The sequence below is a fragment of the Drosophila subobscura genome, chromosome E (assembly GCF_008121235.1).
Source record: "Drosophila subobscura isolate 14011-0131.10 chromosome E, UCBerk_Dsub_1.0, whole genome shotgun sequence".
NCBI lineage: Eukaryota > Metazoa > Arthropoda > Insecta > Diptera > Drosophilidae > Drosophila > Drosophila subobscura.
Window position 1 is genome coordinate 10,730,679 of NC_048531.1, and position 21,018 is coordinate 10,751,696.

The 21,018-nt window shown below is 47.6% G+C and overlaps 4 protein-coding genes and 1 non-coding gene across 8 annotated transcripts; 3 read left to right on the plus strand and 2 right to left on the minus strand.

Annotated features, from left to right (window-relative positions):
- Nucleotides 1-385: 385 nt before the first annotated feature.
- On the plus strand, nt 386-3,991 carry LOC117891869 (elongation factor 1-alpha 1). Its single transcript, XM_034797635.1, has 2 exons — nt 386-527; nt 2,124-3,991. The coding sequence occupies exon 2, from the start codon at nt 2,141-2,143 to the stop codon at nt 3,530-3,532; it is 1,392 nt and encodes a 463-aa protein (XP_034653526.1). The 5' UTR covers nt 386-527; nt 2,124-2,140; the 3' UTR covers nt 3,533-3,991.
- On the plus strand, nt 1,513-1,586 carry LOC117892763. Its single transcript, XR_004648743.1, has one exon. It is a non-coding gene; the product is annotated as a small nucleolar RNA snR61/Z1/Z11 (small nucleolar RNA).
- A 437-nt stretch (nt 3,992-4,428) lies between the features above and the next one.
- On the minus strand, nt 4,429-20,805 carry LOC117891868 (microcephalin). 4 transcript variants are annotated; one of them, XM_034797632.1, is made up of 10 exons: nt 11,689-11,955; nt 11,340-11,544; nt 11,057-11,278; nt 10,800-10,992; nt 7,422-7,562; nt 7,262-7,356; nt 6,906-7,204; nt 5,590-6,746; nt 5,048-5,266; nt 4,429-4,983 (listed from the first exon to the last, which is right to left on the minus strand). In XM_034797632.1, the coding sequence occupies exons 1-10, from the start codon at nt 11,870-11,872 to the stop codon at nt 4,585-4,587; spliced, it is 3,114 nt and encodes a 1,037-aa protein (XP_034653523.1). In that variant the 5' UTR covers nt 11,873-11,955; the 3' UTR covers nt 4,429-4,584. The 4 variants fall into 4 exon arrangements, with proteins under 4 accessions (XP_034653523.1, XP_034653522.1, XP_034653521.1 ...); XM_034797631.1 differs by having other exon boundaries at nt 5,590-6,648; nt 6,730-7,204; XM_034797630.1 differs by having other exon boundaries at nt 5,590-7,204; nt 11,689-11,956.
- On the plus strand, nt 8,077-10,132 carry LOC117891871 (zinc transporter ZIP11). The gene has a single exon (XM_034797637.1). It carries the CDS (start codon nt 8,648-8,650, stop codon nt 9,674-9,676), a length of 1,029 nt encoding a protein of 342 aa, XP_034653528.1. The 5' UTR covers nt 8,077-8,647; the 3' UTR covers nt 9,677-10,132.
- On the minus strand, nt 12,491-14,477 carry LOC117891870. Its single transcript, XM_034797636.1, has 5 exons — nt 14,327-14,477; nt 14,110-14,267; nt 13,394-14,045; nt 12,971-13,334; nt 12,491-12,907 (listed from the first exon to the last, which is right to left on the minus strand). The coding sequence occupies exons 1-5, from the start codon at nt 14,432-14,434 to the stop codon at nt 12,903-12,905; spliced, it is 1,287 nt and encodes a 428-aa protein (XP_034653527.1). The 5' UTR covers nt 14,435-14,477; the 3' UTR covers nt 12,491-12,902.
- Nucleotides 20,806-21,018: the final 213 nt, after the last annotated feature.

Genomic DNA, 21,018 nt, shown 5'->3' on the forward strand with positions numbered 1-21,018 from the left:
GAAATACTGTTTCCAGCAAATGGTATTTTCATGTTTTTATTTTGTTGATGCAAATAAACCATGCACGAAAATGAAGAAAGTCAGATTGACTAAACAAATGCATTTTCCATTGAATTTCACCTTCTTAAAAGTGCCTAAGCCCACAAATTTCTTGTTTACATATGCTGTATTTTGTAAGTTAAGGGAACTTAGGTAATTGATTCAAGCATGGTGTGTTTTTCACTGGCAGCATGCACAAGTGCCGGTGCACTGGACAAATATTTCAGATTAATTAATGGCCATTTAACGTTTTTAAAAGCCCATCAACAGCCACTTGTGTACATTTCGGTATTTTCACTCCACTAAGGGTACCATAGCATTTTACAAAAACACCATGGATCTGTCATCGCTTTTTGCGTTTCCGGCCGGCTTTGACAGCTCGAGCTGCGAGGCTTCCTGGCTTCTGGGCCGCCGAACACTCGTTCACTTTGTTCAAGTCTGTCGCCGGAATCGCATAGACTGTGATATCTCATTCAATTTATTCGAGAGTAAGTTTCTGGATCCAAAGTGAATTAATTATAGTGCATATAAGTAAGAGGATTTAGTGAATATGTGCAACGAAACTGCAGCCAATGAACAATTTATAAACAAATATGCAGTTTGAACGCTCAATTGTGGCGTGTTGCAGTGCATGTGTGTGCCTCTTAGAAAATTAACCTCTAACGAGGCTGCCAAAGTGAAAGGTGCTGACGGAGGCATAGTGATGAGAAAAGCAAACACGTGGCAATGTACACACTTTGTTCGAAATAAGTGCTGTGGCCAACGCAACAACCCTTTCTGCACCGTTTCCAATTGTTTTAAACAATTCTCGCCAATAGGCGACATTTCATTCCGCAATGTGGTGTAATTTGTTGTAAATTGCCACGCCCACTTGGCATGTGTGGCATCGATGGGGTCGGCGCTCATTAGTGTCGCTAATTGTTCCATCAATTAATACCCGTCCTGCTTTGCAAAAGCACAAACCATTGCTGAAATAGAGTGCCGAAAATGTGGTTTTCGCACGCATATATTTTCAGCTTTCTCTATATGGAAAAGAATTTCAAAATGGCGACTCATGGTGTGACTCAAGTGGCCGCGGATATCTTTCCTAGCAACACGCGAAAATCTCGCCAATCTACCTATTCAGCACACTGCCAATTGCCAGCTGTTGTGAAATAAGGTGCACAGTCATTTTCGAAGCATTTGGCTTGACCTCTTGCATGAGCCAGGCCTATAGAAGCCACTGCATGCATTTGGTTCTTGAAAATTTTCCTTCTCTTTCGTGCCACCGCGGCGATCGTTTGCCTTTGCACAAGTCACATTCACATTGGTATGGGTCGTCGCCATTTTTCTTTGCTTTCTCCCTCGCTCTCCGGCCGGCAACTGGCGTCACAGACACACACACACACACACGAACGCACATGCATGCGAACAAAAAGAGATTAAATTCGCTGGAAATTTCTTTGCGCATATGTACTAAATTTAGCAACTCGATTTACATGATGATTATTTTCAGTTCTGCTACTGAAGAACTTTGACGATAGCATAAATACCAAAACCACTGAAAAAATCGAGTTAGCTTTTAAAATGGTTCAAATAAATAGGTTGTTCTTTTTTGCATGCAGATAAATGTGTATGCGGTATGCGTACTTCATTGTTCAACAATTATTTGTCTGTTCTGTTACCTCCCCCCCTCTGGCTGGTTGGTTTTTTCCACCACCACCATCACATGCGGCGGCGCTGCTGCACCTAACCTAACCTCAAACTACTTGCGAGTGATGAGCGAAAAAAAAACACGTTTTGGCTGTGCCGCGATTGTGAGGTTAGGTTGTGTGGCTGCGCTGGCAGCACGCGAGCAAAAATCGAAAAATACGAATGCTGATTAGATTATTAGTAGACAACGAAATTTATTTGTGCCCACTAACAACTATGCCACTAATTAATAATTCAATTCCTAACCAATTGCTAACGAAATTGTTTACCCATTTGTTTCTTCCCCTCGTTACCGCGCCTGTTGAACCCGATATCGAAATTCTACCTGCTGCACGCTGTCCAACACACACCACCCGTACACCCTCACACACACAACTACAAAAAACCTGCAGCTCTCCTATAATCCAACATGGGCAAGGAAAAGATTCACATCAACATTGTCGTCATCGGACACGTCGATTCTGGCAAGTCCACGACCACCGGTCACTTGATCTACAAGTGCGGTGGCATCGACAAGCGTACCATCGAGAAGTTCGAGAAGGAGGCTCAGGAGATGGGCAAGGGCTCCTTCAAGTACGCATGGGTTTTGGATAAATTGAAGGCCGAGCGTGAGCGTGGTATCACCATCGATATCGCTCTGTGGAAGTTCGAGACCGCCAAGTACTACGTCACCATCATCGACGCCCCCGGCCACAGAGATTTCATCAAGAACATGATTACTGGTACCTCCCAGGCCGATTGCGCTGTCTTGATTGTGGCTGCCGGTACTGGTGAGTTCGAGGCTGGTATCTCCAAGAACGGCCAGACCCGCGAGCACGCCCTGCTTGCCTTCACCCTGGGTGTGAAGCAGCTGATCGTTGGTGTGAACAAGATGGATTCGTCCGAGCCACCATACAGCGAGTCGCGTTATGAGGAAATCAAGAAGGAGGTCTCCTCTTACATCAAGAAGATCGGCTACAACCCAGCCGCCGTCGCTTTCGTGCCCATCTCCGGATGGCACGGCGACAACATGTTGGAACCCTCTACCAACATGAACTGGTTCAAGGGATGGAAGGTGGAGCGCAAGGATGGCAACGCTGACGGCAAGACCCTCATCGAAGCTCTCGATGCTATCCTGCCCCCAGCTCGCCCAACCGACAAGGCCCTGCGTCTGCCCCTGCAGGATGTCTACAAAATTGGCGGTATTGGAACAGTACCCGTCGGTCGTGTGGAGACCGGTGTCCTGAAGCCAGGTACCCTTGTTGTGTTCGCCCCGGCCAACATCACCACTGAGGTTAAGTCTGTTGAGATGCACCACGAAGCCCTCGTCGAGGCCGTTCCCGGTGACAACGTTGGCTTCAACGTTAAGAACGTCTCCGTCAAGGAGCTGCGTCGTGGCTACGTTGCTGGCGACTCCAAGGCCAACCCCCCCAAGGGCGCTGCCGACTTCACCGCTCAGGTCATCGTGCTGAACCACCCTGGCCAGATCGCCAACGGCTACACCCCAGTGCTGGATTGCCACACCGCTCACATTGCTTGCAAGTTCGCTGAGATCAAGGAGAAGGTTGACCGTCGTTCCGGCAAGACCACCGAGGAGAACCCCAAGTTCATCAAGTCTGGTGATGCTGCCATCGTCAACTTGGTGCCCTCCAAGCCTCTGTGCGTGGAGTCCTTCCAGGAGTTCCCTCCTCTGGGTCGCTTCGCTGTCCGTGACATGAGGCAGACCGTTGCTGTCGGTGTCATCAAGTCCGTCAACTTCAAGGATGCCTCCGGTGGCAAGGTCACCAAGGCCGCCGAGAAGGCCACCAAGGGCAAGAAGTAGCTGGTTTGCTCTCACTCAACAACAGTAGCAGCAGCAACAAGCGGCGGAAGCGCAAGCAGAAGCAGCATCAGCAGCACCACGCATATAATCAACAACATAATGCAGACACAACCAACACTCAACAATACCAGCAGCAACAGCAACAAGCACAACAATAGTAGTATAGCAAGAACACCTGTCCCTGTCCTGAGCAAAACGAACGATAAGATGAAGTTCCAGAAAAAGCAAAAGTTTAATTTTTTCCATCGAAAAGAGTTTCGTAGGATACGAATGTCAACAAGCGCTGTCGAAGCCGCCTAAGTGGGATGATGGATTGATTGGCGGGAGCGCATCCACGAAACACAACCACTCCTCCATGCATCCATCCTCCCTTCCATCGATCTTTAGTTTACTATGTATGGATATGAGTAGCGAGCGCGCGTAGCATTTATATCGATTAAATTAACCTTTATACTTTGATTTGTATCATTTATCTTACCCTCCTTTTGCACACACACACACACACAACTACTTTGTATACATGAAAAAAAAGAACCAGAATAGAAGCGATAACTTTATTTACAAAAAATAAAAACCCTATTTTTGTAATTATTCTTTTTTAACCATCTTTTTGGTTTGTTTGCCGCCTTTTGATTTTCAGCCAGAGCTTTATTATTCATCCACACATCAAGCCCCAGCCCAGCACCGCCTGCCCTGTCGTCGATGCCACTTAAGTACAAAGTGTATCTGAATTTGAATCTATTTGAAGAGTACAAGTACAAGAAATCAAATGAAATAAAACTGACAACACAATATACCTCAAGCGTTCCAATAAAGTGAATGAACTTTTGCCATTGAAGAGACTAAGAAGCAACTTGTTTGATTTACATCCCGCCCACCAGAACCGAATTCATTCGAATAAATTATGGTTTATTATTCTGCCACTATTTCTGATTGTATGTATTGTCAATTCTCTAGAAAAACTGCTAAACAATATGTATGTGGTCTAGACTAAATATAATAACGTTGTGTAATTGCGTTTGTCTGAAGAAGGTAGAACAGAAAGCGTCGACCTATTTGTCCATCACCAGTGGTGGATCAATGAAGTTGTAATCGGTTCTTGGGGCAGTTAGACGCGCCATTGGATCCTCGTACCGGATGCCACTGGGCGTTACAATGGCACTCTTCATTAGGTATTTGCCAAACTTTTGGATTTGCATGGATGTGATGCTATCCAGCACCCAGTAGGGCGTCAGATATACGCGATCATCCACTGCTCGTCGCTTGTCGCCAATAATGTACTTTGCCTTGAAGCGATTCTCGGTGAGCTTGGCGCCGCCCAGCAACAGCAGCTCCTTCATGTTGTTGAACTCTATGGGCCGGCATAGGGAGGACACATAGAAGGTTTCCATGTAGCGGAAGAGCTCGCAGTGGTAGTGCATGCCAAAGGCCTGGCGCTCAGTGCGGCAAATCTGATGTGGGTAGAGGGAATTACTAGCTCGGTTAAGGTCCAAGTGGCAACAGCTGAAGACTCACCTCAACGGCACGTGAGAATTTTTTGAGCTCGTATTTTTCTTCGTTTACCCATTTGCCGACTCGCAGCGACTCCAGGATCCAGTCATAGTCGACAATCCAGACGCCACGCATGAGTCCGCGCAGGAGATTCAGTGTGCGGCGCGGCTCCAGGCTGACCAAGTGAGTGGTACGCTTGGTCACAGTGGGATCCAGCCGCATTCCACGCAATCTCCGTATGGCCTGAGGTTAAAGGCAACGAATCGAGTTGAGTTGTGGTAGGATTAAGAAAGGGGCCACCCGGGGAGGTCGCAGGGATACGGTTTATTTGAGTTTAGTGTGGGGAAAGCATTACAAATGAAGTTTTGCTACAAACTAAGTGCGTGTTGTTTATGTTTCATAAATAATTATTATGGGCAACTGACGAACGACTATTGAATATGCATATTTACGAGAATTAACAAACAGAGAACTAAGCTACATTAAGAGTTATGGTCTATAGTCTACCGACCCAACTCTTACTACTTAGGTTGGGTCTCAGTTGGTGTGTCCACAGTGCTACCAACCTTTTGAATCACCTGCACCTGCCCATGATGCATGTTCGTGTGCACCAGCGTACGAATCACACTGGAACGGCGATTGCTGCTTGCCGATTTTGCGACTTCAGCTACCTGAATTTTCGAGGAAGTTTCAACGTCGTTGAAACCATCTACGGATGCTTCGGGTGTGAGAAACTTATCGGTGCTTTCAACATGTTCAACATGAGCACCAAGACAGCTAAAGTCCGACGAAGAACAGACTGGAACGGCCAATGAACGACGACGATTTTTCTTTGCAGATGCATTTTTGGTTGCATTGTTTCCACTCAGGCTTAAACGCTGTTTTTTACTTGACTTTGGGGGTGAGATCACAACCACTTCGTTGGGCGTGAATAGGCGACGTCTCTTTGGTTCACTCGGGGGAATCTCCTCCGTCCGAGGTGCTTCCGTCGTCACAACTGTCTTGCCGCACTCACCCAGCTCGGCCTGATTGGCCAGCACCAGCGACAGTCGATGAGATGAGTTCAATCTGTCAATGCCCTCGTTGATCACGTCCATGTCCAAGTTGAAGATGGTGCGCCTTCGTTTCACGTTGGTGCTGGACCTGCTGCTGGTCAGTCGAGTCGAGCTGAACAGCGGCGGTGTCGAGTGCTCATCCAAGAGTCCAGACGTTTGCATAGTCGAATTGTACAGCGATTTCCTGGCAGTCACATTCAGCGGCACGTTCTCGTCTTGGTATTCCTTGCTAATGTCCATACGCTCCGAGGTGTACAGGGTGCCGCGCTTGTCCGCCCGATGGAGAACTTGCGACGGCATTTCGACGCTTATTTCCAGCGAATTTTGTACGAAATTGGTCTTGTTGGGATCGTTGAAGTTGCTAGCATCCCCAGCAGGCTCATCTATGGGAGCCAGCTCCTCGGCAATTGATGCAAATACATTTTTCGGTGCCAGTTCCTGGGGCTCCTTGGCAGCCGGAAGCAATGAGCTGCGACGACGTGTCACTCTTGAATCTGGCTGAGGCGATGGGGCAGCATCCGCATTGCTGGCCATGGCAGTGTGCATTGAGCTGCGGCGATGCTTCAGCTGCGGCTCTGCCTCTGCTGGCGGAGGAGCATCCGCGTTGCTAGTCTGGAGACTGTGCGCTGAGCTACGGCGACGCGTCATCCGTGGCTCTGGCTCTGCAGCAGCATCCGTACTGCTTGCCATGTGAATATGAGCTGAGCTGCAACGACGCAGCGGACGTGTCTCTCGAGGCGGAGTAGCAACCTCATTGCTGGCCATTGCAATGTGCGCCGTACTGCGTCGGCGAGTCGTTCGTGGCTCTGGCTCTGGCTCGGCGGCAGGCTGAGCAACGTCCGCTTTGCTGGTCATGGGAACATGAGCTGAGCTGCGTCGGCGACTGGTGCGTACCGGCGTAGTCACTGGCGTGGGCTCTGCTGTGCTGCGGCGGGGTCGTGGCTTGGCAGGCTGCGGCGGCTCATCGGTGCCAGCCGCCCCATTAAAGTTCAAACTCTTCTGGGCCTGCGGTTTGTCGTTGGAGGTGTCAACACTCTTCTGAGGTATATCTGGCCCTTGTAGTCCACTGCCAGCTGGCTTGGCAGGCGTGCCCAGACGCAGTGGCGTATAGTTGCCATTGGATATTCTGTGTAAAAAGGAATCGGTTATGGAAATACACTTTTCAGTAATGACAAGGACAAACCTGTTGAGTAGTTTAGTGGCAGGCGACTCGGCTGCCTCTTCTGCGACCAGTTGCTTGTTGTGGTTGAGTGCCTTAAAGAAACGGCTGATGTCATTCTGTAAAAAAAACAAGGGAACTGCTGTTAAAAGGGAATACTCTGGCGTACTCTTTGGGAACGTACCTTGGCCGTATTGGTTGGCGTAGCAAAAGCAGTTCGCTTGCTGTCCGATGCCGGGCCTTTGTCGGTGGCTGATGTGGGCGTTGCTGGCCGTTTTGGCGGGCGTTTGTTAAGCTCCGAGCCCGGTTGCATGCACCGAACACGCTGCAAAGGATGTGGCAGTTGATTAATAACAGAGTGCGGCCGGTCAGCTTAATTACGATGGAGCTCATGCCCTTTCTTTTCTTGTTATTGTGCCTGCTGCGGCGGATGCTGCCGCAACTGACTCTGTCAGTCACGCGTTGGCTAAAAACACTGTTTTATTTGTTTATAACTACGTGATATCAGTGCCGTTACTGGCTTTTGTTTAATCTCTTTATGCGCTTATCTCGTTACCACTAGCTGGCTGTCAGGAAGGGATGTTACTCTCCTGTCATCGATAGTTTAAATGATTTTTGTTAAATTTAATTGCTTTAAAAAACATATAATTCGTTTACAGTTGCGCCACCAAGAACCACTAGTTGTGGGATGTTCAAACATCGTTTGAGCCGTTTCCCTTTTCCCATCACCAAATATCGCGTACTAGAGACGATAACCATAGAAGCGCCAGTTGCGATACTATCGATTGTTTCACAGCTGCCGCCTCCCAGCGGCCCTATAAAAATTGCTCTTGGCAGGGCTGTCAGCTCAGTCATTCCCACTCTTCGCCGCGCTCAATTAGTTCTTAAACTTAGTACACCACCACCAGTATTACGCATTTCCATTTAAATTCTTGTCAACCCACACAAACACATCTGTTCGAAGAGGCTTCCTCTAGTGAGCGATAAGCAACAAGTGTTCAACCAACCCATTCACGACGACTCGACTACACTACAACCAAAGAAGAAGGAACTTTAGGAGAGAAAACAAAACTACATACATCACATATACTATTATTGTTCGGTTCTACAGCTGCAAGTCTTTTGTTTATTCGGCTGAAATACTAGACACGAATCTGTGCACGGCACGGAACGTGGCACTTTGCTTCGAGGGCGTGCGCATCTGCTGTAAGAGCAAGTAAACAATTAACAGACAAGCAGCAGATTCTTGCGGTGGAGCGACGACAGCTGGGGAAACAATTAAGAAACTTGTTTTCCCCGAACTGCCACAGTACTCCGATAAGTGTCTCAGCCACAACACGTACATAACTCATTTGGAGGAGCGCAACAAGAGCCAAGTACCAGGCAGCGACTAGCACAGCAGATAGAAAAATGATTCCCGGCTACGGACCCGTAACCCAGGCCCTGCTGGGCACCCTGCTGACCTGGGGGCTGACGGCCGCCGGTGCCGCCTTGGTGATATTTGTGCGCGGCACGCAGAGGAGGTCGCTGGACGCGGCCCTTGGCTTTGCGGCTGGCGTGATGATTGCCGCCTCGTTCTGGTCACTGCTCAAGCCGGCCATCGAAATGGCCGAGAGCTCGCACCTGTACGGAGTGTACTCGTTTGTGCCCGTGGCGGGTGGCTTTCTGCTCGGATCCTTTTTCGTCTACGGCTGCGACAAGCTAATGTCGTATTTGGGCCTGAACAGCACCAAAATGATGATTCAGATGACGCAGTCGAGCAAGGACAAGGCGGACATTGCCATCGAGGATTTGAAGCGGAACGGGAACGGCACCGGCGACCGCCTCGCCGCCAAGAGTCTGGAGAGCTTCTCCGACTGCTTGAGCGTGCAGCACAGTGGGGAGTCGCGTCGCCGCAAGAAGGGCAGCATCAACGAGCTGGAGCAGTGCACCTACACCACCAGCGAGGAGGAGAAGCGCGCCCAGGAGGCGCTCTCGCAATGGAAGCGCATCATGCTGCTGGTGGTGGCCATCACCGTGCACAACATTCCCGAGGGACTGGCGGTGGGCGTTAGCTTCGGAGCCATCGGCACCTCAAACTCATCCACATTCGAGAGCGCCCGCAACCTGGCCATTGGCATTGGCATTCAGAACTTCCCAGAGGGTCTAGCCGTCAGTCTGCCCCTGCATGCCGCCGGCTTCAGTGTGGGCCGTGCTCTGTGGTACGGACAGTTGTCCGGTATGGTGGAGCCCATCTTCGGTGTGCTGGGCGCCGTGGCGGTGACATTTGCCAACCTGATACTGCCCTATGCGCTGTCGTTTGCGGCCGGAGCCATGATCTACATTGTGTCGGACGACATTCTGCCCGAGGCGCATGCCAGCGGCAATGGAACGATTGCCACGTGGGGCACTGTCTCTGGATTCCTGATAATGATGTGCCTCGAAGTAGCGCTCTCATGAGAGGGCCTTCCCGTACCAAAACTACAAAATGCCTGCCTCGCTCCGCCAGCGCAGGACTCGCAAAATAGTGTAATGCAAGGATTCCATTGTACTTAACGCTCATTCCCCCACTTTTATGTAAATAGAAACCGACACGCGACTTGTACAAATCTCAGAAATACTTGGGCACAGGCGGCGCTACGTGGAACGTTCCTCCCAACAGCAGCCAGCAGTTCCCCGAAAACGTGAATCTAATAATCTAACTTAGTGTTAAATGTTCTATAAATATGCCTGCATTCCAGCGAGTTATGCAAATGAGGCGACAAAGATTTAATGCATTCTCGGAAGGAATACAAACAGACGTGCATCTGAATTAGGTTTTAAGTTGTCAGCAGCTCAGCAGCATCCAGTGGCTTGCATGTTTTTAAACTGTCTCTAATATGTAAGCAATAAAACTTACTGTATGCAAAACGATCAGTGCATCTCATGTGCAATCTTTCGCCTGGACAGGCAGTCTCCTTGGCCCGTCCAACAGTTCCTGGCCCTGGCCCTACGATACACTCAGGCCTCGCCTCGCCTCGCGCAAATTAAATTAGATAACAAACTGCTTGACAATGCTTGTCACTGATAAGAAGCTGTCATGAAGACATGACATGAAGAGTTCCCAATAGTCGCCGCTCAGTGTTTGGGGTACGTGCAATTTCAGACGGCCCATGGCCCAGCGTTCATTTGGTATTTATTTCGGATTAAACAATCGTTTTGCCGCGCAGCAGCAGACCCAACACAAGTGGCTGATAAGACGCCGCTCGGGCGGCTATCTGTTCACCCATTTCCACATACAATTTTAATGTGTTTATGTCTGCAATAAAAGAAAACTATTTAAGCCCTGAGTAGCCCATTAAGGGGAGCCCGAACACGGCCATAAACTGGTACTACCCATCATTGATTGATTAACTCTGAGTTTAGCTGCTACCATTTCTCCCCCACGCCATTCACAAATACCGTGCCAATGGCGCGTCGACCTTTGGCTGGCAATTATGATTGATAAAGTTGGGAACGGCTCGGCATGGAGGGGCAACCCAACCAGAGTCTTGTTATCTATTTATGTATTCCCACAGCCCAAAAAGAAGTAATCTCCACTCACCGTTATCTTGCCGTACAGCTCGGGATACTCATATTTGTGCAAATTGCTGATGGGAAACGTTTCGGGTTCGCAAATCCTTCGTTGCACCTTGCAGGCCTCAATCCACAGTATGGAAACGACGGGTATTTTCCACTCCATGGCCTTTTTGTAGGTCGAGAGTAGGCCATCCTTGAAGACCACATGCGTGGTGTTGCTGAGGGACAACGAGAACTTGCTTTCAGCAGGAGATTCAGCTAGTCTCGAGGCGTTGTACTCACCGCAGCAGACGATCGTTGACCTGGGCCCCCATTTTGGCTATGATCGTCTTGACACCATCGGAACGATTGTCGTTGCCGCTGCGCACCTCCACGTAGACCACAACGGGGCTGAGGATCTCTGGCAGCGAAGGCGATGCCTTTGGATTAAGCTCGTCGGCAGAGATGATATTCTGCTCGGTGTGCGACACATCAAACACATTGTAGGCGGTGTTGGCGGGACTTCTGCACGACAAAGGATATTGGACATTAGTTTACTTCGCAAGGAACTGCAGCTTTTACTTACTTTATGGCGCGCATGGCACGCACTCGAAGTGTGGCGCTGGGACTGTTGAGATCATTCTGGAGGCGAGCCAAGCGTCCGGCCTGCATGGATGTGGGAGTTGTCACACCATTCGATGGCGGTACTGCTTGGAGCACGGGGCATGACTGGTACGTTTTTGCTGGACTAGCGTTTACTTCTGGCATCTTCTCCGTGGCACGCAACGTTTCTATCCAAGAAGAACAAATCTGGTTAGCGATGTCAGGATCAATGTGCCACATTGTTTCTGTATATGTCTCAGTTACACTTAATTTTGATAGCTATGTGCCCAAAACGATTACTCAATATGTATTGCATAAAACACAAAGCCAACCTGCTGCATAGTGGGGCTGACTGAGACGCTTGGGGGTTACATTCGAATCAGGCTGCTCTTGCAATGGACGCCGCTGTGGTGGCCCAGCGTGCTGCGTTTTTTGCTTTGTCTTTTCTGCGTTGACGCCGGGCACCTCGTAGGCATTTGTTGCCCATGGGGGATTGCGTTGCACGAACTTATCCATGGCCTGCAGGGGTTTTCGGCAAAAGATTGCTAGTTATATTGCACAAAATTGTTTAGAAAAACGCGCCACAACAAGGTAAAAATGCAGCTGGAAAAGTGTGGCCGTGTGATCGCGATTAAATATACCGACAAACCCTCGGAAATATACCGAAGTATACCCTTTCATTTTCGAAATATACCGCAGATATACTGAATATCTAAAACCATTTTCGTCGTCTTTGATATTCTGTTTAATATTACCAGCTTGTTATGGCTATCAGCTTTAAAACTGTAATTTTACTCAAATCCTCATTCAATTTTCCTCACGATTGGCTAACTTATTGGATTAATTGCCATATATTACGCTTGGGAAGCAGTGTGCCAAAAGAGTGCATGCACGTATAGCGGGACACAAAGAGTTAAGGTTTCAAGTTTCATAGCATTCAGGAACAATGTGTGCAGGTCGAGCCTAACAGCTATGAAACTGGGCGGGATATTTCAATGTTTAATAATTATACCCTCTACCAGCTTAAAAGACAAGAGAGGGCAACAACATTTGCTATTTTACTATTTTAAACAAGAAAACACTCATAGTTTTAATGCATTTAAATGTCATTTACATATTTTATTCGAACTTATTTACATATGAAATTTATGTACAGCAAAATAATAAAAAAGAAACAATAAATTGGACTTGCCTTAAGTAGCAAATTTACTTGCTTATGACATTATGACATTCTCATTCTCATTCCCATCTGGCTATTCCGTCTCTCGCGCTTAATTGTGCTCTAGGACATGCTCTCAGTCTTAAACGATTTAAAAAACTATGGCAAAATTTTAATTAGTTATTACAAATTGCATAATCATTAAATCTCTCTGGTTCCCTAAAAGTAAACTGCTGTTAAATCTGTAGTAAATGGCTGCATTTCGCATCATTTATCACAAAACTGAGCGAAATGCATTCCACCGATCATTTTTATATCATAAACTTTGACTAAATATTCGTAAAACTAATGCTACACGTTGAATAAATTAGGGGCCATCCGTGTTGGTCATTCTGTGGGGAAGAGACAACAGAGTTAGCAAAGATGTGATACAAAACTGTTGACATTGAACCCACCATGTGCGCTGATCAGACTGCGGGCATCCCAGAGCGACATCTGCGACTGCGAGAGACGATGCTGTGGCGGATAGAGCTTGTAGGGGAAGTACGAGTGGTGGAAGGTGGCTATGGGTATGGGCTGTGGCGGCTGCAGGAACTGCTGCTGATGCTGGGCCGAGATCTTGCGTGAGATCTTCGGCTCCTTCTTGGGCTTGCTGGCACCGCTGCACGGCTGCTTCGAGGACTTGATGAAGTTGGGAATGCGCGCCAGGAGGCCGCAGTAGTAGGGATCGTCCTGCTTCTTGCGCTGCTGCGCGCTGCTCTTCTGCCGCTTCTTGTCCGCATAGATGGGTGTCAGCGATCCACCAGCCTCGTAGTCCGGCTAAGGGAAAAAGGATGTGAGCACAAAGCGGAGTTGTATGCCAATTGAGAGCAACTTACCTTGGGCATGTAGGGACCCTCGTTGAGGAAGGCGGCACTGAACACGCTGCGGCGCCCCTTGCTGCTGTGGCTCGAGTGCTGCGAGTTCTGCGAGTCATCGGATGCGGCGGGCGTTGGATAGATGAGGCCCACCTGGCTCTCGATCGTCGAGTAGGGATCCTCGCTGCTCTGCGTCAGCGGCACCCGCATGCCGAGCGCGTCCAGCGACTTGGGCATCGTCTGCAGGCGACTCCGCAGCATGTCCATGGCCACCACATTGACCACGAGTATCCAGACTGGAGTGTTGATTAGATTATTGTTTGACTTGACCAGCGACACCGCCGACAGGCACTGGCGCTCCAGCCTGCCCCGCTCCGGATAGGTGCGAGCAAACTCTCGATTAATGTTCGTCTGGAACTTCTTCATGTCGAACAGCTTGGCCGAGGTGCCGCCGCTGAGGGCCATCTGCGGCATCTGCATAATGTCACCGCCAATGACCGTCTCCTCGTTGCCCCCCGATGTGTTGTTCACGAAGATGTTGCTCTTGCCATAACGCTTGATGAATATGTTGCCTATTTCGTCCATTTTGACCTTGAAGCCATCGCCAATTGACTTCTTGATGACCTTCGTCTCGGAGTCGCGCATGGGATTCTCGAAGCCATTCAGCCCAATGCTGTTTAGGGGAAATACTCGGTTATTAGAGGGGAGCTCGGAGCAGTCCTTGAGGGTCTACTCACCGCACACCGTCGAAGCCGTTCTTGGATCCGTTTATGGTTATCACAGAGGAGCGGGCATAGGCCTTGGCCACGCGTCGATTCTTCTCAAAGACAATAATCTTGGCCCAGATCTCATCGTCGATTTGCTCCCACTTGGCCAAAACCTCATTGATGTGATCCTGAAAGAGTAAGGCCAAAGGATTAGCTACAGCTTGGCATATTTCCAGCTACAACTCACCCTGAAGAGTTTCTCGCGATCGTGCCAGACGTCTTCCTCCTGCTCATCTTGCCCAATGGCATCCAAATTGTCCAGCGAACGCGATATGATCTTGCGGCGTGAAATCATTTTTGTGTGTGTGTTGGCTGCTGGCTGCTGGCGTTTCCTCTGTCTGAAAGAGAACATTTTCCAAATCAAATTATTATAAATAATTACGTAGCGACGCTTCTAGTTATGGACAATTAAGTTGTGGGCTCTGCTGGCGCGAAGTGATTACCCCCTGGAGAAGGGGACACGCACTGCGCGGATTATTAAGCAATCAGACCAATCAATCTGTGAGCCAATGAACTCTACAAAACAGAACAGAACGGAACAAACTCCAGCTTGTGCCCGGCTCTACTCTAAGCTACACTCCTTGGATCGATCGAATCACCAATGTCAACGCCTCTAATTGAGCTGCCCCGATCCCTGTGCCTTGACTGTTGTTAAACACTTTGTTGGACACTTTGTTTTGCATTTTTGATTTGGGTTTTCGCTTGCTTGTCAGATCCACAGACAGAGACAGAGACGGGGCGAGCGAGTGCCACTTGCATGGCATTTCAATTGGCCATTTGGGGTTTTCTTCAAAGTCAAAGTTTGATTTGTTTATGCGTCGCACAACTGCCAGCAGTTTGTGACAAAATCCAGTAGTGCTCTGCTGTGCAGGTGGTTCGGTGGCTGTCGTACACGTGATTGGCATTAATTGCTGCTTCATGCGATTTACCAATAAATGTGTGTCACACACACAGCCCTCATCGGGTGGCAATGAAAGTGAGTCTTGGCCTGCAAACAGATTCCGTTTGCCCATTAAACTGTATCGATGAACCCTGGGGAGTCTCCGCTCGCTCCACCACGACTTCCCATGCCGCATCTTGGCTGCGACATTTCTGAGCGTGTGGAAAATTAAGGGCACGACACGCATTGCATTTTCTAATGCACAACCAGAGTCGTGGCCCAATTTAAATGTTTTCTCAATTACCCAGAACTGCAGGCTTTGCTTTAACGATTCTGCCGTTCCCGTCTGGCATTCAGAATCGGATTCCAAAACCCAAACCCAATTCATTGAAGCCGCCGACCCCGGCTTGTCTTTGGCTTTTGGCTTTGGCTTTCTATTTGCCCTGCGTTGGCGTTGGTTCTTTAATTAACGGACCGAATGGCCATCAAAACTGATAAATGTCACGCACTTGGCTGTCTCCAAAGCAATCGGCGATCGAAGATCCGTTTTGGCCACAGCGAAATTTCCAAAAACAAAAAAAAAACACAACTGGTTTTGTATTGGTGCTCTGGCCAAAGTTTAGATTTATGGCAAATAATATTCTGTAAGACACGCCCACACGGCCCGTCTTTTGACAACTTTTGTCGGGGGAGATATTGAACAAATCTTTGTTCTAGTTTCTGTGTGGCTTGAGTTTCAGCTGGAGTTGATGCAAAAACTGTGCCAACTCCGAGTTCACACATTTATTTGTGCGGGTAGCTAAAATAATAGATCATGGAATGATCTTTATGAATTATGCTTTATCCACCCATGCTCTGGCATGGCTCCACTTTCATTCATGAGTCAGTGAGTGGCTAATGGATTCTGAAACATATCATTGCCACTCGGCCACGACTTTGACCTCTTCGCCTGACGGAGTAGTTAGTAAACCCCAAAGGCTGTGCCGAGCCATCATTCAGTTCTGTGTGTTCTGTTTCATCGGCTATTTTCGAATGATGTGATTAGGTTTTCGGTTGCGTTGTGCTCGTTCCTACGTCAATGGCTCGCTTTTTGTTCTCTTTCGACTGGTATTATGTAGGTAGGGTATGAGTCTCTCTCTGTATTGTATAATATATTCGCATAACATTTCATTCTTTTCACCAAACCCCAAACCCCAGTGCCAGGGAACTTTTATTTTTTGTGGCGGCTTGGCTGTTGCCTTTTTTTTGTTGCTGTTGCTGGCTGCTAGCCGCTGATTTTGCTAATAAATATATATAAACACTTTTTGTATGCTGAACGTGATGTTAATTTTTTGGCGATGATCGCATTCGGCCAGTGGAGAGGGAGCGGAAGAGACGCAGAGAGAGAGAGAGAGAGAGAGGGGGGCATCAAATTTAATTATCTAGCTGGCCTTTTGGTTACCGAGCAAACAGCTTAAACTGCATTTAACAATTAAAACTTCTGCTTGCATGGCCGAAAAGTGATTAGTTCTTAGTTCGCTGCTCAGTTTACAGCTTCTCCTCGCTGACTCATGAATCCATTACTCCGTTTTGTTGTTTTATTAAGGTTGTGGTATCCCCCGTTTAGCTAAGGAATCTGCTGCACAAACAGCGCACACTTGAAAGGGATCATCTCTCACTCTCTCCCCAGCTCTTGGCTCAAGTCAAGTGCTAATCGATTCGATGATCCCCGCCTGTCAAGTTCGTGACTCGCCGCTTCCTTGCAGCCAGCCAAGCGCAGCTTTTCCGCATGCTCCCTGCTCTGCTCTGCTCTGCGCTGCTCTGCTGGGACACCAAAACCCGATTGCAATTAATTATGTAAGCGCTCTGCTCCGCCCCAAGGTCGTTGGTGGGTTTATTTTTAGTAGCAGCAGCGCTAAAAACGGTTCTGTGCGTGCGTAGAACGCAGCGGCGTGCCCAAGGCCATGGCGCAGAAGGAAGTCTTTTGGCAGCTGGCAGCAGCAGCAGCAGCAGCTCCTTTGTCTGTGCTCGCTAAGCGGCTTACTTGCTGCGCGACTAATTGGGTGGAGCGGAGCGGGAGGGGGCCGCATGATTCATGGCTGCAATTGCGCAACTGGGGCTCTGGTTATGGGTCTGGCATGTGCCACACCACACATAATGCCACGAGTACATGTAACTGCTGCATTTTGGGAGGCCTTTCAAAGCTTAGCGCGTGTCTGTGTCCGAGCTGAAGTCATAGACTTGTCAACCGGAGACCCGCACCCAATTGCAAGCTGCTCGAGTTTTTGTTTGCCTTTCTGTTTCAGTTTCTGTTGTGGCACTGTTTTCTGCACTGTTCTTGACGCCACAACCTTGAAAGTGCTGAACCGAACCGAACCGAACTGAACCGAAGTTGAACGGATCTGAACGGGTCTCTGAATATTTTGTGCGCCATGCCCAACCGTTCTTTACATGTACGGCTGGAACGGGTTTGCACTTTTTTCGGGGCATTTATCATCGTTCGGGAGCAATATTTTGCTCTTACTTTTGATGGCAATAAAATGTGTATTTGCGAGCCAGTTTCTGGTGCATTTTAAATGCCACACAATTATGATGGGGCCAGGCACGAGATTACTCTTTTGTTTTGCATTCAAATTAAAACCAAAAATATTACAAATTTAAATTTACAATTTCTTTTCAGCTGCCAGGGATGCGTCGGGGTGCGAGACTGCCTTTTAATGGCCACACAATGATTTAAATATGAAATAAAAACAAAAGTCGCTCCAACGCGCACAACAAGAAATCTGTTTGACTCTGAATTGTTTGCACAATGTCGTGCGGGTGTTTGTTCAATTGTTGCAAACATAACAACAATAGCCGTAACAATAACAACAACAACATTAACAACAAAAACAGTGGCATCTGCGGCTTACATATTTATGAGTTGGCACTTTGCCTCCCACTCCGCCTCGGTCTGCGCCATGAGAGCATGGCGACAAAAAGCGCAAAGCAAGAAAATTAAAATTACATATTGTTGCTGCACCACACGTTGATCGTAAATCATGATGATGTTGAAGCAGAATGAGAAGACGCTGATGAGCAGGGCACGCAACTTCATGGAAATTCAAGTGGGAAATGGACACAGACTCGTACCAAGAGCGACAAGTGTGTGTGGCCACGGTACGGGGCACGTGTAAGTGTCATAATCATCGAGGGGAGTCTGTTTATTTATATGGCTTATGTTTGTAAGTATATGAGGGGTGCAGCTTTAATGAATAATCCCAAACTGAATGCCTGTTTTTGCATGCAGTTTGTTCTTGGTTTTCTTTGCTTTCCTTTAATATTTATTGCCTGCGTTTGCAGCTTTCGAGTGTTCCCTAAGCTATGGTTTACACTTGATTCAATCATTTTTGGTGTTGTGCTCCAATTCTTGTTTTGGCAGCTGCTTCCACTCCACTTTGTTCCGCTCTCCGTGGCTCTGCTTTCGGCTCGACTCGGCTTTCATCTCTGTGGGGCGGTAGTTTTGGTTTTTTTTTGTGTTTTTTGAGCAGCCTGCACAATGCGGCGTATGCGCAATGTCTGCTCTGTCACTTGATGTGCATGTCGAGCGGATTGCATCACCATCATCAACATCATCAGCTGCAGCAAAGACTGACAACAGCGGTGGCAGTGGCAGCGGCCTGGGGCACCTTTTCTTGCGGTTGAAAAAATCGGCACACGAAAATTATAAATTCCGATTTTCACTTGCCGCCACGGCTGGGGCTTTCATAATATTTTCACTTATTTCACTCTGCCATTGCTGGCTGAGAATTTGCAATTCTCACCAAAGTATTTCGTGCCAGGAAGGCGTCAAAATAGCGCAAGAAAAAGACACAAAAAATAAATCACAAATAACAAAACAAACAAACAAAAAACCCAAAAAAATAGAGACAGAGAGAGAGAGAGAGAAAGAGTTGTTGCACAGCACTTTCGTGTGGCTTCAACATTGCCTTGGACTTCCGCTTTTGCTGTTGCTATTTGCCATTTGGTTTTGCTGTTGCTGTTGCTATTGCTATTGAGTGATTATTATTATACAGCCCCGACATTGTTTTTAGTGTTCGAAATTACTGGCAAAAATCTCTTTGTATGTGGCCAGGCACGTTTCGTGGCTCGATCTATTCTTAGGCCCGAACAAGTGCCGTGCCACAATGTTCTTGAACAACGCATAAAATGCCTAAAATAATATTAGAATAAGGGAATTATGGTAGAGGCAGAGAGATGCCAAGAGATGAACATGACTTGGCTGCCATGCCGAATGGATTTGGTTAATTAAAAGTGCCTCCTCTCGTTATGGATCCCCGCTAATGTGGCGCTGTTTCAATTAGTCATCGAGCGCAATTTGGTTATGCTAATTCTTTGGCATCAACTGCAGTCGATAATTGACAGTTTGTGATTCACTCAAGACTCCAAGCTAGATTCAACATTCAACAATCGCTACAGCCCCGAATTACATCATGGAAATGAAAACTCTTCGAGCTGATTTCTGCCAATCAATGCCCCAGACAGACACAATGCATTCGCTCGGTATTCGCTGTTCAGTTTATTGTATATAAATATAATTAAAGAGCAGGAAAAAGACCCATAACCACTTCAACAAAGGCCGCCCGCTCCGCTCCGCATGTGTACACGGGGAACGGGTACGAGTATTTCGCTGTTAATTAGACTTCATTAAATTCGGTTTCAAATTGAAATTGGAGCCGTTGATGGCACAATCAAGCGCATAATTAACAATTGCGTGAATAATTGGGTGTAAAATTCTAGCATGGCGATCAATAGCCACCGATAGCTGCGTGGACATAATTCAGGGGCGAAAGACTTAACAAATGACAAGAGATTGGTCCGGCAGCCGAACCCCGAACCCCGAGACAGCCATCAAATGTAGGCCATCAGCGCTGGAGCTAAACAAATGTGTTGTGGCTTTTGGTGGCCTAATTAAGCTTTCATTTGGCATGCAAATAAGTCTTTCCCCATTCTAGATATCCATGCAGAAGTTCTGGCATATGTTTGTGGGGATGTGCTATGATTCAACAACAAAAGCTGGAAAAAAACGGCGCATAGGCCAAAGACCCCCGGAAGATGGAAGATTTGATAGTTGGCCCAAAGGGTAGAACAGTCAACAGACAAATCACATGACGTGAAGCGCGATCCGACAGCACAATTTTATTGCCAATCTTTGTGTATCTTTTTTTGTGGGTTTTGGGGAACTTTGTATGCATCAAGTGTTTCGGGCGAAACCGAGATTAAATCGCTCATAAATTCTGTCCAAGGCAAAGCAGATCTCTGAGGCTGAAACTGTGGCTAAAGCTGAAGCTGACATTTTTCGGTTAATAAAGATATGAAATTATATTACGCTAATCTGCGTGTAAATTAAGCACACGCATTGCGGACAACAACAGGTTTTCCCACTGCCCCCAGAGTGGGTACTGGGCCGCGTTGAAGGTTGCCGTTTTCCACAGTCTTAAATACACACAAAAGTAGTGTAAGCCACATGCAACCAGTGGCTTAGTTTCTATTTCTATTTCATGTCCAAAGAACCTTTTGTGCAGGCCAAACAAAAGACGCAGGCAACGAACTTGATTTTGTAATTTACATGCAAGATATGCTCAGCATTTATATTCTCTTTAGCTTTTATTTAACACTCATGGACAGCTGGCGATGGCCTTTGGCGTTTAGCACACACAGACACGCAGACAGACAGACGATAAAAACGATGTTTATTTATAAGACACAGAGCCAAATGCTAATTGCAAATGCCTGAACACAGCTCGCATCTCTCGTCTTGGACAATTTCCAGAAATGCTTGCCAATCAAATCAAATCAAATGAAATCCTCATGCTGCATTCATTTCAATTAGCGACAAAATCAATTTAGCCAAATGCCAAGGTCGACACAGAGAGAGACACAGAAACAGAAAGAGAGAGAGAGAGAGAGAGAGAAAGACTGAGAGCGTACTCACCCTGCTTGCAATGTGCAATGCGCAGTGTCCGTTCGCTGTCACTTTT